General features: G+C 42.0%; 1 protein-coding gene across 4 annotated transcripts in view; it reads right to left on the bottom strand.

The window, feature by feature from the left end:
* Nucleotides 1–19,639, bottom strand: part of TANC1 (tetratricopeptide repeat, ankyrin repeat and coiled-coil containing 1) — a 129,336-nt gene that overhangs the window by 42,436 nt on the left and 67,261 nt on the right. For 2 of the 4 annotated variants that reach the window (XM_083493061.1, XM_083493060.1), the window contains exon 4: nucleotides 4,917–5,021. The exons of the other annotated variants lie outside the window; for them this stretch is intronic. In XM_083493061.1, the coding sequence (XP_083349187.1) occupies nucleotides 4,917–5,021 (105 nt within the window). The remainder of the gene's footprint in view (nucleotides 1–4,916; nucleotides 5,022–19,639) is intronic. 4 annotated transcript variants of the gene reach the window in all.

The raw sequence follows: 19,639 nt of genomic DNA, 5'->3' as shown, positions 1-19,639 counted from the left end.
CGCGGCAGAAGCAGGAGGCTCCATTAGCTAAAGTGGTGCTTCAGGTTAAGAACAGTTTCAGGTTAAGAACGGATCTCTGGAACGAATTAAGTACTTAACCTGAGGTTGAGGTACCACTGTATATGACAGGCAAGGGCAACTGCATGAGCCTTTATAATGTTTAAATGTATGATTTGCCTTCATAGAATAATAAAATTGTGGAGTTGGAATGAGGGTCTTCTACATCCAACCCCCGGCAATGCAGGAATCTTTTGATCAATGTGGGGCTCGATCCCACGACCTTGAGATTTGAGAGTCTCATGCTCTACCAACTGAGCTATCCTTGGCCAGCCCTGCGTCCCTCCAGAAAAAAGCACCACTTAATACTATGATAAGCCTAATTCCAGAGACAAAAAGGACACGGCAGCTGAGCAGCTAAGGAGTTCCTTGTAACCCTGAGCTGATGTTCATGCATGTTTCTCATTTCTCCCTATAAGTACTAACAGCAAACTACTTCACCAGACTACAATCCACACCCAAAACTTAAGCTTCCGTTTGGGAATTATTATGTTAGACTATTGAACAAAATTAATGTACAGAAGATGTTGGAACTGAAGCCTTTTAAGTATTTGAAATTTCAGATATTCAAAATACACATATAGGAATCCTCACTAGATAAGAAATTGATACTTCCAATAGGATGTAGGAGAACAGAAACTACAGTTCTGTTTGTTACTTTCCAAGAGCACTAACCCTTTGGGATTTCTGCCACCAACTAAGCAGAGAGGTCCAAGAAATTGCTTTTAAAGCCAACAGTAGTAAACAACTGAAGAGCACTTTTTTAAAAAAAGTAAACTTCTTGAGTTTAAAAAATGTTCAATACACACAAGTGATTATCTTAAACCGAGCTCAAAACATGAAACAGATGCTGTCACCACATTAAGAGTCAAATTCAGCATTTATGCTGGTGATTTCTATATAAACAGTTGAAAACAATGTGATTTAATGCCTTCAGATACATTACTGGAGTAGTTAAAGAGTTCACACAATACACTCTTGCCCAAGTGAGCAGTCCCAACTTTCCCTACACACACATATGAAGACAAAGGTGATGCATTATGAAAGCCAGTGCAGCGTAATGGTTCAGAGTGTTGGACTATGACTTGGGAGACCAGGGTTCGGATCCCCACTCAGCCATGAAACTCACTGGGTGACCTTGGACCAGTGACTATCTCTTAGCCAACCTACCTCACAGGGTTGTTGTGAGGATGAAATGGGGAGGAGGAGAACCATGTACACCACCTTGAACACCTTGGAAGATGAAGGTGGTATATGAATGTAATAAGTAAATTATTATTATTATTATTATTATTATTATTATTATTATTATTATTATTATTATTATTAAATACCCTGCCCATCTGGCTGGGTTTCCCCAGCCACCCTGGGTGGCTTCCAGTACATATAAAAAACACAATAAAATGGGAGACATTAAAAACTTCCCAATACAGGACTGCTTTCAGGTATCTTCTAAAAGTTGCGTAGCTCTTTATCTCCTTGACAGCTGATGGGAGGGCGTCCTACATGGCGGGCGCCACCACCGAGAAAGCTCTCTCTGCCTGGTTCCCTGTAACTTCACTTCTCGCAGTGAGGGAACCACCAGAAGCCCCTCGGATGACCTTAGAGACCAGGCTGAACGATGGAGGTGGAGACGCTCCTTCAGGTATACCAGGCCGAGGCCATTTAGGGCTTTAAAGGGCAGCAGCAACACTTTGAATTGTGCTCGGAAACGTACTGGGAGCCGGTGAAGATCTTTCAGGACCGGTTTTACTATACTCCCAGTGGCCACTCCCAGTCGGCTGTCTAGCTGCCGCACTCTGGATTAGTTGTAGTTTTTGAGTCACCTTCAAAGGTAGCCCCAAGTAGAGCGCACTGCAGTTATCCATGCGATTACGGATATGGCCACCAAGAGACTCCATCCTGGAAGGCTTTCGCATTATAGAAGTAGGAATTCTCCCAGCTTTTTTGACACCTGACTCTCCCATCACTGTATCCAATGCAAGATGGCCACAATGTGTGAAGATGCCAACAGTTTGATGCCCTCCCCCAATACAGCTAAGGAAGAGGTACCAAGAAACCTCTAAACATCAATTTGTTTTTCAGTATAAATATTAATATTTACCTAACCTGGAAGTCAGAATAATCTACTTTCTTGTGGCAGAAACATAGAAACTCTTAATGTGTGATATCAGGGTGATGTACTGGGAGAATGCCGCCCCCCTCCCCCCATTGCTAGTCATCTATTTGTGATCATTGCCACATCTTTCTAGTTATCTTTTAGTGCAGGATATCCGTTTGATGTTGTATTATTAAAAATACAGATAAAAAGTTGAGCAATTTAAAAGAGAAATCCACACATTTCACTTCTTGCTCCTGCAAGAAAAAAATCATGTCATTTAGAGACCAAAGGAAGCCAAAGCTGCTCCACAGAAGCGACTTTTTAAGCCAATGTTTCTATTCACTCCCACACAACCACACTCAGCCTGCAGAGACAGCCATTTGAACCTCACACTCTGATCAGCAACCATACAGCAAACACAGAGAACATAGCCTGCCAACAATGAGAAACCAGGGTGACACTTTTCTTGACAGATGCACAAGGCACGACAGTCTTTTTGCCTTTATTGGCCTCTGTGGAAAGGGAAAATAAAATGTGGGCTTTGGTAGCAGACAGAAGGGCCTCGAGTACATACTCTACCTCATTAAGAGGATACTGTAACCTCTTCCAGCCTCTTCACACAATTGTAATTATGAGGAGGAGGAGGAGGAGGAGGAAGTGGGATAGTGGCTGCAGATCCTGCCCCCACCAGGCAGGGCTGGACTTACCATAAGACAGAGTGAGGCACCTGCTGTAGGCAATAAATGTCCCACCTAAGGGCTCCTACTGCCCTCAGGTACAGCGAAGGATGCTGTCAAAGTAGCATTCAATTGCCTGCCTGGCTGACATTTGTACATGGAATCTCTTGTGCCTGTCACTCTGCTGATCGTCCACAGTGGGTGGGGAACAGCTCTCAAGGGAAGCCTGCAATACGGACATGGGCTTTCCCCCAATCGGGAGAATCTATGTGCTTGCAGCAAGGTCCCCTTTAGAGAGATCTCTTCTGCAAATGAAGGTAAGGAACCTGTGGAAGGAATGCCTGGAAAGGACTTGTGTGCACATTACATCACCTTTGAAATTTGATGTATGCCATGAAGGAGTAAGCTGTGGCCTTTCTGCTTGTCTGCGACATGCCACAGCATCCATACAAATGGTTGCTGCTGTGCCAAAAAATACCACTTATTGATACATCTGCCATCTCATCAATTTGCTTTAATCCATCCAGTAAGGATCTCCCTTAAAAATTAGAAATAGTCTACTCCTTTCCTTCTGAGAATGTTGATTACTGTGGAATAATCAGTTTTGTAGCCAAACAAGAACTATTTATTCACATGAACTCCATACCTAGAGGTGTCATTTATTTTATGATTATATTTAGGACACTAGTGGCAAGTCTCCTTTAGTCAGAAAGGGCTTAAAACAATCGGTTTCTTTACCATCTCTGATGTTATTCTTTTAAATCATTATGGAGATATAGTATGTGCAGGCTAATGGCAAAATGGCAGTGAAATTTGCTGCCATATGGGAGTGAGAGGATGGAGACTTAAGCCACCCAAACCAGTGAACAATGATCAGTATTTCAGGATTTATAACCTCTCTAGCTCAGAAAGCCTAGATCCACTTTGCTGAAGAGAGAGTTACTAATCAGTGGGTCATGAGAGGTGATGGATGTATAAAGCAGATACAAAATGCAAGCTTTCCACCGCAAAAAGGGGGCTTCCCTATTAAACAACAAAACTGTAGCAATATTTGACTGTCACTCCTGCATGACCAGTATGCACATGTCTGAAGAAAATAACTGAGTGAAAATAAAATGTTGGAGGAAGAAACCATCAATACAACATGCATATTTTTAAGTGTTCAGCTCCTTCAATTTGAAACCTACGAGAGATGGAACATACTTGAACTTGTTGCTTTGGAATTTGAGGGGGGGGGGATGAAACTGCAGAAAGACACAGAATTTAAGCTACAGAAGTTAGACTGGCTTGTAGAAGAAATAGCGCCATACACTTTTGTGTATATCCGAATCAAGATATGCACAAAAATGTAGGAAAGGTGCCAGGAAGGAATATTCCTAGAAACTTTCTGCACCTCCAATAAGAAGAGATGGTGAGAACTCAGGTCTTAAATTCAAAGCACAAGAAGAACAAGGGAATATCCAATTTAACTTGATGTTATAGGTTGTTTCTGTTGGTGTCAATTAGGCTGTAAATCTAAAACATCACGGTGAATATGAAATCCTCATTATTATACAAATACTTACACAGCATGTTGATTGTCATTTTGCCCTGACATTCTCTGAAACTGCACTTTGTTATGTGGTAGTCAAATTTAATGAACTAGGAACTTTTCAAGAATACCAATTAACTCCAGGGTCGGGCTGCTACCAGCTTTGCCAACACAGTCATCTATTGTTATTGCTGTCTGATTTAGCAAGCAATTTAATGGCAGTGGCAAGACACAGCACTTCAACATGGCATCAGCATAACGTACTCCGTTGTTAAAACTTGAAAGCAAGTCCAGAAACGGAATTTAAACAGGCCTCTCACATTAAAAGGGACCCGCAACTCTCACACTTAATTTTGCTTGAAGACTGTGCATACATCGTTCAAGAATTTTAGACTGCTAGACATGGCACATAACGAACCTATCACAAGATCTGCAAAGCCAAGATCTGCACAAAGGGCTCAATTCTTACTTGTTTTTGTAGCCGCTTCGCTTTCAAGTCGAAGTCCAGTCATTAAGTCGAAAGGAAAGCACTCCGAACACACATGCTTACCATTCTGGTTGGGATCTGTCGGCTCCAACACTTTCCTCATTGGTACGGCGGCTGCATCTCCTGGTACCCGGGGACTTTCTACATACTTGGGCTTCCTGATGGGACCTGAAATGCGGAAAGATCTCAAACTTGCCTTTTTCCCACACAGAACACAAATTACAGAGGACCAGAACAACTCTAAAAGCAGAAATGCACGTTGCAGACGGAGACAATACACACACAACACATGCTATAATAAAGACAGTGAACTCTCGTACTTCCACTCTCGCTGTCTGTTGTCAGGGGGAAAAAGCAGCAACAGCAAGCTTTAGTCAGGCTCACTTTTTGGAATGTAAACTGTGCTGTGGAACAAAAGCAGTTTCCTTGCTGCGGTGCTCTTGAATCAGCCTCCAGCCTATGTAAAGAGGGTGACTTTGACATGGTCAAAACTCACACAGCTCTGGAGTTGGCCTCTCTAGGCAGAGCCTCTGTTTTTCTGCTTCAATTCGAAGATAACCCTGTTTACTAGTATAATCTTTGAAGCTGGGAGGCAAGGATTACAAAGCGGACAGCTTGCAACATTAACACTCTAAATACTCCAGTCCAGCAGCTTTATATTACTGAGTACAGTATTTTTACCCAGGCGAATGACGCACAACGTTGATTGTAAGACGGTGGGCAGGGCGGGAGGAAGAAAGGAGAGAAATATCTGTTCAGCTGCTACGGTAGCTCTTCAGTATTTTCAATAATAATAAAAATAAAAGAGGGAGTTTTGCTAACTGGTGGCTAAAATCAAACATACTATGTAATTTATAAGTGCGTCGTTCACTTTTGAGGTTGGAGTAACTGTTCATCAAAGGAGTTCATCAAATGTAAGAGAATGAATTTAGTACTTTCATTCTACTATTTAAATTATTGATAGCCGTGTGCTTTGCTGAATGCAATTGCAGGAAACATTAAATGCACAACAGAATTTTGAGCCACCAAAACACCCCCCACAATGAGAACAATACTGCCATCTAAAGGTTCTTTAGAGAAACAGAAATTGCTTTTAAGTAAGCCAACAGGCCTTATCCTAGGATTCTGCTTTGCTGGGCTGACACCAGGGCCAATACTGTTCTTAATGTATCCCAGTTCTATTCACTTCCAGTAGCAGAGATGACAAGGGAACAAAAACTATCAGAGATAAGATTCAACGCAGCATCAACAACTATAACCCCTCACACAAAATCCCTGGCATCTCTACCACTACCCACCAATTTTGGCATTTTAACACTGAAAATTCCTCTACAGCACCATGTTTTTATAAAAAAAACCCACAACCATAGACATAAGCAACAAACTGGGTTGCCATCGCCACATCATGGGTCTCTGTCATAGTCCCTCACAAACATAAAACCCTCCAAGCATGCTGCCAAGAAGATCCACCCCACAGGAGAGGACTCAGTTGCTAGCAGACTTGTGTGAAGAACCCATAGGAAGAGGCTCTGGATCTCAGTATGAAACTGATGGTTCCATATAGTTAATATAGTTCAATAGAGCTAAACAGCACACACACACACACATGTGTATGACAGAATAAGCATTTTCCCATGGAGAGCTACAAAGTCGTCTTAAGGAAACAGGGCCTGACTTAGATATTGTGCTGCCCAATGCAGGGACAAAATGGCAACTGCTCCCCATTCCTAACTGAACTACAAACTGAACCTGGACCTCCACTGCACTTGAGACAGCAGGATAGTTTAGGGGACCCAGAACAGGCCATACAGAACCCACAGAGGGGAATAGCCAGATTCCACATTTTCTGCCCCAGGTGGCTGCCTAATGGTTGGGCCAATCTGAAAAGGAAGGATGCACATACCACAATAGTGGCTCACTGAAGGCCACAGAAGGCACTGGTAATTCAGTGGGAAAGGGCAGCACAATTGGGAACAAAATGCAGCCTCCACGAATCCAAGCTTAGCCTTTTAGAGGAACTGCTGGCAACAATAATTTTAAATGGGGATGAGGGTGGACCATGGGCAGACCCTTCCCCCTCCTTATTTTTACAGATTCTTCATTGAACTGCACTTTAAATGTAAAACTCTGTAACCGATTGGTTGTTATCATTTTATTACAATCAATAATGTACATATTTAAAGAAACCAGAACCAAAACAGTAATTTTAGATGGGGAAAGGAGAGGTAGCAGAACTGTAACAGATGATCTCATACCACACAGCAACACCCCTAAGCGCAAAGCCACAGAAGTATACAAAAAGAAAGCCACAGAAGTACAGTATACAAAAAGAAACATAGGATGGGACTCTTCTAGGGTTCCAGCCTCACTCAGGTATTTGTCTGCAACAGTCCTGCCCTAGCACGCTTGCTTCCATTTTGCCCAGACTCCCTTCATTCATTAGGTTCCCATAGCTCTTAACTGTGCCAAAACAATTCTCTCTCATCCAGCTGGTGTAGCTTGTGGTTTAGATTGCTCTTGAAATAATAAAGATACCCCACTTTCCAGTAAACTGTAGTAATAAAAAATTCAGCTGGCAAAGTTTGGAGAGCACAGCTTATCTTTATATGGCGAATGACGTATTACAGATCTGTGTGGAATTATAAGACAAAAGATAAAATGGAAGCCAAAGGGTTTTATGAAGCACATTATAAATGTGTGTATGTATAAACAGAGCGGGAAATAGGAGAGCTATACATATAGCTAATTACTAAAAATCACAAAGTGCCCTTTAACCATTTTAGGGATACAAAGGCATAATACTCCCAAGAACATTTGAGGAACATAAAACCACCTGGGTTTAAGACAGAAGTGGATAAATTTATTAAGGCTACCTTGTCATTTTCGGTATACTACCTTAGTTGTGGCTCACTGGATTCAGAAATCAACCACCCTCGTGAATATCACCTTATTCCTTCCACATCAGAAATTAGCAAAGATCAGGAATGTTAGATGGTAAAATAAAGGAGAAACAAGTCTACCAGTGGTACACGGCATCTTATTGTTAAAGTAAGACGAATGGAACAAGAAATGATAAACGTTGAAAATGTGCACAAACCAAAGCAGCTGCCCTCCCTCCCGCCCCCGCCCAAATGTCTGGTTCAATTGTTCAGAGATAAAAATATATGCAAATACTATAGCCCATACAATTGAACTAACAGTAGATTATACCCTTCCTCAGAGTCCACTGCTGATGATAGTAAGTGTGGTATTCACTATTTAAACATTTATATCATGCCTTTGCCATTCAAAATGTTCCAGATCAAATCAGACAAAAATGAGTCAGGAATGCATCAAAGCAAGCTACACAGCAGGTAATCAGGAGCATAATATTCAGCAGCAAGATTTAGGAACCAGTCACAACACAAGCTTGGAGGAATAAAAATGTTTTGGTTTTTCATCTAAAGGCTACAAGAGAACGGGGTGGTTCTGATTTCACAGGACAAGGAGTTCCACAGCCTGGGAAAGTGGACAGGCAGGAACTTATGGGAGGGGGGCAGTGCTGTAAGTAACAGGGTGCCAAGCTGTTTATGGCTTTAAAAAGATCATATCCAGGGCTTTGAACTGAGCTTGGAAATAAACTGGAAGTCAGTGTAGGTAGAAAAAACGAGTCACATGTTTCATGTAAAACAGATTATTGTTATTATGTCATTTATGTTTAAGTTTGGAATTAATAAAATATGGGTTTTTTAAAAAAAGGCTCCGGTTAGAACTCTTGCTTCCAAATTTTGGACTAGCTTATGTTTCCAAACACTTTTTAAAGGCAGCTGCTTGTAAAGACTGTTAACAGTAATCCAATTCTTGAAGCAACTATGGCATGCTTGATTACAGCTAGGTCTCACTTCTTGAGCAATGGCTGCAGCTGGCACACCAGCCTAAGGTGGGCAACAGCACTCCTAGTCACAGCGGCCACCCGGCCATCCAGAAACAAAGCTGTATCCAGGAGCATTGTCAAGTTGTGGGCTCAATTCTTCAGAAGCAGTGAAACCATACCCAAACCAAACTGTATCCTCATCCCCAGGAACAGTAGTCTTGGGACTCAGCACCATTCATAAAGATAAAGCACTTTATCTGTGACACCACATGGCGCTGTAGAGTCCCATCTTTCACCAACGGGGCTTCCCTGTATGAAGTTTACAAGGCGTTTAACTGAATCACATTTTTTGATGCGTCTTGATCCAGCCTCGCTCACCTGAAGCATCAGTTTTGCCCTGATTACATCTCAGTTTGCTAGCTCACATCCAGTCCACTACAAATTCTAACCACCAGTGCAAGACCTTGGCTGCCTTTCTTGAATATGTAGGAAATGAGAGTTAAAAGTTGGGTGTTGATGATGACACCGCACTTCAAAATCCCTAGACAATCCCCTCCTCCCAGCACAGGAGACAAGATGTAATGTTGTGGGGCATTATAGGTCAGAGATCATGGTGCCAAGAAATAGAGCCTCCAGCGTCACTGTCTCAAAAGCGTCTCTAAAGGAAAGACCAAGTCTATACAAAACAGAACCTCTCACCAAGTCCCATTGTGCCCAGACAGTCCAGAAGGATACCACTAGTCATTAGTTTCAAAAGCTGCTGACGGGTGACGCAGAGCCAACAGGGACTTCATCCAATTCACTGTGTGGCTCATCCATAAGTTCCACTAAGATTATCTCCATCCCAAGACCAAGTTGGAATGAGGCTGGGCCAAAAGTTCTCAGAGGGGCATTTTAGCTAAATCAGGGCCTACCTGGCCCCCACCACCCTGTTTTGCAGCTGTGGTGCTTTGCCTGGTAGCCAGTCGCTGTTGCAGCTCAAACAGCATCGTTATTTGGGATGTGGAAGCAAAATTACCTGGTGGCTGCAGCACCCTTACTGGTAAAGCAAGGACTGCTATTCCCCCCCTTCCTCCACCCCTGAATGTTCCTTATGACATGGTGCCAATACTTCTGGAATTGGTACCGCTGTGGTAGGAAGGTAAACAGCATTTCCGTGCGCTCTGGTTTCCGTCGCGATGTTCTGTTGCACCAGAAGTGGTTTAGTCATGCTAGCCATGACCTGGAAAGCTGTCTGTGGACAAACGCCAGCTCCCTCACCTGAAAGCAAGATGAGCGCTGCAAACCCATAGTTGCCTTTGACTGGCCTTAACCATCCAGGGGTCCTTTAGCTTTCACTGTAGTTATTTGACGTATTGTGCTAAATAATCCCAACCTAAATCAGAATGACCATATCTGTTACTCCCTGTTCACTTTAGACTGTACTCTAAAGTTTGGCTCAAGAATTTAAGGACTGTCTTCAAAAACAGCCAGTCATAAAATCAGGGATCTAATATGTTGCACATCAGAGGTTTGCCCTCTGTGGGTTGGAAGGCGACTGGAACAGTGAAGAATGGAGGAGGTATAGTTTATTTTCTCCCCGCTCATGTGTGTAAAGGTTGCAAGATATCTGAACTCCTGAAGAAGACTCTGCTATTCTAGCATTCCATAAAGAAGTACCGTATTTTTTGCTCTATAAGACTCACCTTTTCCCTCCTAAAAAGTAAGGGGAAATGTGTGTGCGTCTTATGGAGCGAATGTAGGCTGCACAGCTATCCCAGAAGCCAGAACAGCAAGAGGGATTGCTGCTTTCACTGAGCAGCGATCCCTCTTGCTGTTCTGGCTTCTGAGATTCAGAATTTTTTTTTTCTTGTTTTCCTCCTCCAAAAACTAGGTGCGTCTTCTGGTCTGGTGCGTCTTACAGAGCGAAAAATACGGTACTTAATATTCATAGTTCAGCTCAGGAAAAAAAACCCAAATCCAAAACATAAAAGACAAGCTGGAATTAACCAAAGAGGATTTTAAAATTAAATAATCCATAATCCTCCTGTACGCTGAATTCATATTATACAGAACACTGTGTTCTTACATTCTTGTCTATGGCTTTAAAACACACACAGTGCATGGAGGTTTTATTATAACAATCTTCTCCTGCAGGAACTTAAATGTCACCCCCAAGGTGTAAAATAAAACAGCTTTATTCTTTGAGTCAGTTTAGCAGTCAATACAGCTTTATTAAAAAAAAAGCGACCTCCTCATATTTCTTACCCAAGACACTAACTAGTCTAAACATAACAACTGCTTCTCCCCCCCCCCCGCCCCCGCCGATATGAAGAAGAAGGATCAATTTACAAAAATGTAAGGTGATGCTGGTCATTGATAATACCTGTCTGCTTTGATCTACACAGTTTTTTTAGAAGCTCTGTAAAGTAGGCAAACCATTAACCCTTGTGCTCTCAACATACTAGTTCCCAAGATAAAGTGCTCAGATGATCTCAGAAAAGGGTTTCTTTGGATGAAAACTTTTGTATGTCTTGTTTATATTATGCTTCATGCTATATGTAAACATTTCCATGTTTATTTGAGGGTCTGTTATTCCAGTTGTATTTTACAATAAGTCTATGACAGGTATAAATAAATAAATCTGATCGGCCTTGATATATCACTTCATCCAAGTAAATAACGTATCACTGAAAATATGAGCATCTCTCATCTTTATCTACCGGAACTAGCGGCTGCAAGATCCACAGTTCTGCATTCTAAGTTTTCCTCTTGAGTTTCAAAGACTGCAGAAACTAAAATATTCACGTAATTTGAACAAGTTTCCTGACTTCACATGTTTTTTCACATGTTAGAATGCTCCTTGAGTTTGATGGTATATTTTAAACATCCATCAATTTAATTTTACTTGATGTAGAAGAAAGAGGAATCTGAATAGTCAGGGACTATGTTGGGGGTGGGGAGGGAGGCGGCCTTCAACATGTGGCAGGAACAATATGCCTGGCAATTTCCCAGTTGTACTCCTGGGACAAAACTTGAAGATGTTCCGTATTCTGAAACATTTTAGAGTACTTTTCTCCACATCAAATCCCAAGAGTGCCATTCATTTAGTAATTAAGTCAAAACACAGTAGCAGAGCTATCATCACCAACATGACTACAATTCAATCTTGGGTTTAAGAGATTTTCAGAAGCATGAGTTGGCTTTACAGTGTTATTTTAAAACGACACTTTTTAAAAGTATGTTACTCATCATTCTAAGAAGAAGATATTTCATAAGAGACTTGTTTCAACTTCAGGCATCTGGGAAGGAGGAAAGGAGAAACAAACCCATCCCTAGAGTGTTTACATCTCTCATCAAGCAACTGGCTGATGTCTTCCTTCTAGACAGGTGGGTCAGAAGCTATGCAGGCCTGCTTCAAAGGGAAAACAGATCAGCAGGTGTATATACTGGGGCATATGACCCAGCATGCACTGTCCGACCCAGCATGCACCTGGCCGACTCTGGAGCTGCGATGCTCATTTCGCTTTATTGGCCGAGGGAGCCGGCGTACAGCTTCCGGGTCATGTGCCCAGCATGACTAAGCCGCTTCTGGCAAACCAGAGCAGCACACGGTAACGCCGTTTACCTTCCTGCCATAGCAGTACCAATTTATCTACTTGCACTTTGACATGCTTTCGAACTGCTTGGTTGGCAGGAGCTGGGACTGAGCAACAGGAGCTCACCCCGTCACGGGGATTTGAACCGTTGACCTTCTGATCGGCAAGTCCTAGGCTCTGTAGTTTAACCCACAGAGCCACCCGCGTCTAATAGCATGCACAAAATGAGGGTTGGGAACCTTAGACTAGGGGCCAAGTGCAGCCCTCCAGATAATCTTTATCTGGCCACACCCTCTCTTCCCAGGCCACACCTCTCACTAGTTCTGCTTCACACTAAGTGCTTTTGACTGGCTGCAATATTTCTTTAAACTGAAATAACGCCGCTTGATTGTTTCCATGGGGAGAAATGGAGATGTGTATGTGGAAACCTCTGACTGCTGTGTGGGTGGACTGTAGCCCACTCAAAACCACTACCCTGTCCACCTTTTTCTCAGGCTTCACCCTGGATGGCTGTCAAGAAAGAATGCAGCCTTTAGGCTGAAAAGGCTTCCCAACTCTTGCAATAACCTAAAGCAGCTTTAGAAGTGATTAGAAACCAGGGATCAAGGAAAGAAGCACAAAGCACTCGTGCCATTAACATTTGATGGAGAACATCCCCAGAACAAGTTGCATGAGCAATTGTCAGGTCTCCTTCAGGTTCCAGGTGTTCCAGATCTAGAACCAGAAAGGGGAGACATGGGTATACATCCAAATGGGCCAGAAACAGGTGTAAAGGGTGTTCAAAACAGTCAGGGATTGGGCTTCAAGGTAGCAATAGAGGATCAAGAGGGGCACAGGCTAATGGGTTGTCAAAAACCAAGCAGGGGGCAAGATCCAACAGAGGAGCAGCTTAGGTAGTTTGCTGCACAATCTGAGATTGTTACTTAGCTTTCAAAGTGGAAACTCAAACTCAGTATTATTATTGTTTTTGCTTATATTTTGCATATAAATATGGAATAGTTTGTACTGTATAGCTATTGGAGAATTTGTATGGCATTCTGTGGTTTAAAGCAAATGCCTTGTGTTTGTTTTCTTTAAATATTAATAACATTCTTCTTTAAAGAAAAATAAGCCTAACCGTAGAATTCATGGCAGGCAAGAAGTCGGAAATTTAGATTTGCATTACCACAGTAAGGGGAAAGGACTGTTTCATTTCCCCATCACTCAGTGTTAAGGGAACTGGGAAGATAACAGTACATAAAGAATGAGTTTCTGCCTCAAGCACAGTCCTACTCTGGCTTACTGCATCCCTTCCAGCTCAGGTGTTGACAACATGTTCCCCCTCCTACATGATGAGTGTCTGATGCTGATGGTACTGTTTATATATGGCCAGATTCTTCAAGATAATAAATCAAGGTGAGCAAATAAGTCTTGCGTTTGATTCTGCACAGCAAAATTATTTTGCCCTTGGCTTTACTCTTTGATCGTATAAACAAAAGTTCAAGCTACACACATAAAGGTTTTAAAGCAGATAAAGTTTTCACAGAAGTGCTCCTTTATTTTGTAATACTAGAACTGTTTAAGTTAGCTGAGGCAATTAACGCCACATACACACTATCGTATGTTTAATCTCCTGGTGCAGATTATAATCCCCACCTTCATCCAAAAGCATACACTCTGTGAGCATGAAAGATTAAAAGATGTTAAGAGGCAAGTAATCTGCACTGAGAGATTTTTTCAGTTGCGTATTTTCAGTATTTGGACATTCTGATGCAAAGAAAGATCAGTAAAGCAACTCTGCTTTGATCTTTGTACATTTTGCAATGCAATGAAAGACACATGCGAAAAAGACAGGATTTTATCAGCATAAAAAACCAGCAGAGGGTGCTATTCGATACTTATTAGAACATGAATAAAAAGCAGCCGCAAGGCCTGTTTAGAATGAAAGCAACTCCAAAATGCACTCCCTCTAAAATGCAAACCACATCCTTTCAAAAGACAATCGTTCTGGCCTATGTACGGCAAGTAATACTATAATTAGATACAGTACACAAGAACAATGATGGGCAACCATTTTAAAGCAGGATTACATTAATAAGCAAGAGATGGTGAAAAGGCAATTCTAAAAATGAAAGAGTTGTGATTCTGTCATTTGGAGTTGCGTAGCTTCCCTTTACATGTTTTTCATAGCTGCAGAAACAGAGGAAATGCAGTGCTGAGGTCACATTTTCCTTTAGTTTTTAAAAGCAGCCACTAGCATTCTCAAAGGAATGTATAAACACACCATACCAAGAGCTGCACATACTTGGGGACTTCTCAAAAACAAAAACAAAAAGCAACTGAGGAGGCCACACTCTCACAAATGAAAAATCTGAGAATTCAGAACAATGGAGCAGTAGTGAAGGGACCTGAATATACAAAAACTTCCAGAATCAGTCATTAAATTCCACCGCTCAACTAAAAAGTAAACAGATCATTATATCCCATGTGGGATGTGCAAGCAGAGAAAGGTGAAACTTAGGAGAATCATGGCGACTTTGATTAAGCCATTTACTGTCAAGAAAAACTGGACATGTTCATAACTGAATGAGCGCTGAGGACTCTTGGTCCTTCACTCTCCCCCTTCTTACGTGGCGAATCCTGACTTCTGATCCTGGTTCAGCGACAACTCAGTTTCTGCTTGCACACAGAGCAATGAATCTGCACAATTCAGTTCGTCAAAAGGAAGTATCGGAAATCAGGAACAGCCATATAAAATGACGAGAGGTGCAGGCAAAGAGGGAGCATGCAAGAACAGCTTAGAGTTACGTCTGAACAGACCCAAACACCACCCATCACCAGAATCAATCTTTGTGGACTCCTGAAATTGGGAATGTAAAGACAAATGGAGTGTGGGGTACTTTTGGCCCTTCAGGTTTTGTCCGAACTGCAACTACCATCAACCCCTGACCACTGGCTATGCTTTTAGGGCTCATGAAGTTCAGCAATATCTGGAACGCCAAAGGTTCCCTACTCATGCTTTAAAAACACATTTACCGTATTTTTCCGTGTATAAGACTAGGTTTTTCCCCTAATAAATTATGTCAAAAATAAGGGGGCATCTTATGCAGTCAAACCTCTTCTTATGTCTGCCTCCTCTTGCGTCCATTTCGCCCAGCATCTATGGCAAGCCCGGAAGTGTACCGCTGTTTGCACAGGAGTGGTGATCACCGTTCACACATGTGCAGGAGCGGCAATCGCTGTTCACACATGCGCAGAAGCGGGCAATCGCCACCCATGCCTACGCACAACAGCGCCTCTCCCAGCGACCCGTTTCGACCTCTGGACAGACCTCCAGAATGGATTATGGTTGCAGGTAGAGGTTCCAGTGTACAAGGATAGCGCCAAGGCCATTTTCTTAAATCTGAGTCCCCAAAAATAGGGGGTGTCTTATAGACAGAAAAATATAGTAACTCACTGTTTAGCAACAAAGTCAATGGCCTGATTTGCACACCATGGTAATCCAAACTATGGGTTAACAGGTAGATAGCATGAATGTTCAGGTTCCCAGAAAGGGGCCTGCAGCTGCCTTGCTCCTTCTCAGTCTTTTTTTTTTTTTTTTTACTCCTGCTCCATGCTGAGCTCTGGTTTGGCTTAACTTGTCAGCAGAACCCTGATGAATGGTTAAGATCTCTCCTCAACTAACCATGAGTTGGAGCCAAGGAGCAAATTAGCTAAGAAATCTCTGGGAATCTGCATGGTGCCTAACAGTGACTTGTGAACCAGATCAATGGGACTTAGAAGTACTGTACTTAACTTTGACTTAATTAACAATGGGGCTTACTTCTGAACTCATGTATAAAACTGCACTGAATCAGTAAAGATTCAAATTAGGATTAAGATAACCTTACCAACATGGTAAATTGGTCGTGTGATACATGTTTGCTTGTGCATAAGGATTAATGCAAATAGGATGCATACATTCTATCTGGTACAAAGAATGGGAGATTTATCAAGGGGTAAGGTTTCTCCGCATTTTTCACTTAGAAAATAAGCTGTCTGTTATTAATACAGAGGAGACACTGACTGTGAAAGGTGTTCTATGAAGTACAGTCGTACCTTGGCTGTCAAACAAAATCCGTTCCGGAAGTCCGGTCGACTTCTGAAAACATTTGGCAACCAAGGCGTGGCTTCTGATTGGCTGCAGGAGCTTCCTGTACGTAATTGGAAGCCGCATCAGATGTTCAGGTTCCAAAGAACGTTCTCAAACTAGAACACTCACTTCCGGGTTGCGGTGTTTGGAAGCCTAGATGTTTAAGTCGCAAGGCGTTCAGGATCCAAAATACGGCTGTACTTAGCTTTATAGCTAGAGGAGTCTTTTTAGGGACTGCTCAGCTTCCCTGCTTTTTCCTCATGAAAACAAGTATTCAGGTTCTGGCTAGGCAGACAACAAGTTTTACAACTTCTTTTTCTAAAGAAAAACTGGCAGCTTGTTTACTTCAGACTGCTTGACAGGTACGACTTTCCGAAGAGTACATGGAGTGTCTAGTATATTATTTAATGTTTTAGAAATGTTTCTAGATTCTTGTTGTCCAGTCATGCCACATTAAATGCAATGTAAATATAGTCTGAAGCTCCTGGTGTCCCTTCCTTGGAAGATGAGTTGGTTAGCTACAAGAGACAGAGTCTTCTTCTCTGTGGCATCCTTCCCAGAGAGGCTTTTTAATGATATCTTTTAGGTGCCAACTTAAATACTATTATTCTCTTTGGGTTTTTTCGTGAGTGACAGGCATAGTATTTTTGTTATTTTGCTGTAGCTGGCTCAATTTCTATCTTACTTTTTTTTTTTTACAAGTTGTTAATTTAAATGGCTTTTATTGGATATCATTTTATTTTGTTGTAAGGTGTCCTAAAGGCCTTGCAGCAGAAAAGCAGCAGCTTGGGTTTTGTTACGAAGTATATCTTATGGCAACACTTAATAACACAAATCCAAATATTTTGTAGATGAAATTCAGCAAGGTTCAGAGACTCTGCCTTTTCCCGGACTGTGAAAGTATATCCTCGTAAATTTAACTACACGCACATGAGCAGTCCCTACTTGACAAAAAGGCTGTTAAGCCATGGAAACCTAAGTGCTAAAGGAAATATTTGCAGGGATAGGAACCCATAACACCCTGCCCGTTATGTGGGCTAGATCTCTCACATCCTGTTTGATTGCAACACAGACCAGTACTCCAATAAAAGCAGAAACACTTTTATCTTACCCATGTGGGAAGAAAGAAAGAGTGAACACAACATCTTCCAAGCCAGCAAATGGACTTCCCCTTATAACCAAGCCCAGAATATTGCATACATTTTAGCCGGAAGAGTTGGCCAAAAAGAAAAGTTCAGTTTTGACTGAAGGCTTATGCACACAAGCATGTCTAAAAAAGAATATTCAAAAGCTCTTCTTTTCAGAGGTCTGATGCAGAAATAATTCTGCCAATAACGTAAGCATCAAAATGAGCTAAACTTGGTGCAATATTAACTTGGGTGGGGAGACAGCATCAGGATTGTTGTTGTTGTTGTTTAGTCGTTTCCGACTCTTCGTGTCCCCATGGACCAGAGCACCCCAGGCACTCCTGTCTTCCACTGCCTCCTGCAGTTTGGTCAGACTCATGTTGGTAGCTTCGAGAACACTGTCCAACCATCTCATCCTCTGTCGTCCCCTTCTCCTTGTGCCCTCAATCTTTCTGAACATCAGGGTCTTTTCCAGGGAGTCTTCTCTTCTCATGAGGTGGCCAAAGTATTGGAGCCTCAGCTTCACGATCTGTCCTTCCAGTGAGCACTCAGGGATGATTTCCTTAAGAATAGAATGGTTTGATCTTCTTGCAGTCCATGGGACTCTCAAGAGTCTCCTCCAGCACCATAATTCAAAAGCATCAATTCTTCGGTGATCAGCCTTCTTTATGGTCCAGCTCTTTCTTCCATACATCACTACTGGGAAAACCACAGCTTTAACTATACTGACCTTTGTTGGCAAGGTGATGTCTCTGCTTTTTAAGATGCTGTCTAGGTTTGTCATTGCCATTGCTTTTCTCCCAAGATCAGGGTTGTAGGAACTGGAAAAGAGAGTTTAACTCTTTTTCTCCCTTCTGAAAATCCCCCAATCATCAGGACCACAGTGGGTAGAGGGGTGCAGTGAGCCCTGATGCAGCTTTCCCTCTCCCAGCTGCTACTCACATTTCTAAAAACATGCTCATGAATTGTGCCTTCTCTAGTTTGGCCTAAAAGAGCAGGAAGCAGGCATGAACTCACACACTCTTTTCCCCTCTGTATTATGAATTTCCTCCTCCTTAACAGCTGTCCACTGAAGTCTGCAAACCCATTTGAATGGCTGGTTTTAAACTATTCTACTTTAAATTATTATTCTTCAGGAAGAATTGTGTATTATGCTATAAGTGTATAAATGTAACCGTCCAACATTTTGACTTCACCCCAAAGGCACACCCCTCTATAGTCTCCCGAGACAGATGGATGCAAACAATGAACTCAAAGTGAGCAAATTAAAATACTACATAAATAAGATGGCATCTTACCCAAATTAATATAGGTTTTTAAAAGACAAACATTATATTTAACTTGTAAAATACACAAGATGAGACTCCAGTGTTCTACCAGTGGATCTCCAGTGGATCTCCTAGAACTTGCCTTTCTCCTCCCTCCCCAACCTCCATGTCCCCAAATCTACTCCAGAGGGTCCCTCAATCCTCTGGAGCATATTTTTGGGAGGCATGAGGGTTGCAGGGGAGGAGCAGAGGAAGGGTATGTGCAGTGTAGGTGGAAGTATGTTGTGCAAATGGAACATCGCAACCAAATAATATCTCTAGTATTTTATTATGGCCTAAATATAACAGAGTCTGGTATACGAAAACTCATTGCTTTAAATGGGTCTAATAAGCTTACCTCTGTGCTGGATTTAGGCCAATAAAATTAAGATAAATAACACTAAGGGTGTGTGGTTTTTTTAAAAAAAAGACCCCACACAAATTAACAAGAGGTGGAAGGGGGGGGGAATCAAATGTAATGCACTTTCTCTTGGGTGCACACATCAAAAAAGAGAGAAAGAAATAGCACAAGTTGGACTTGTCATTACTGGCAACTCAAGGGTGTTGGGATCTGATTTCATCACAGCTATAAATTCTCGTTGACAAGGCCAACTTTTCAAAAGCCAGCAGTCCCCCCCCCCCCCACTAAACCACACCTAATTCAAGCGGGACACTAAAATACAGGTATTAAATGTAGTGCTTCCCTTTCATCTTGACTAGAAAAGACCACTTTTATGTTTCAAAACTACATACTTGAATTTTAATATTTTTAATATAAGTGACATTTGCAAAAGTATGCTGAAGTAGTTT

Source organism: Podarcis liolepis (assembly GCF_965112155.1).
Source record: "Podarcis liolepis genome assembly, chromosome: 1".
NCBI lineage: Eukaryota > Metazoa > Chordata > Lepidosauria > Squamata > Lacertidae > Podarcis > Podarcis liolepis.
Note: the sequence above shows the minus strand (reverse complement) of the source record. Positions and strands in the feature narration are given on the sequence as shown.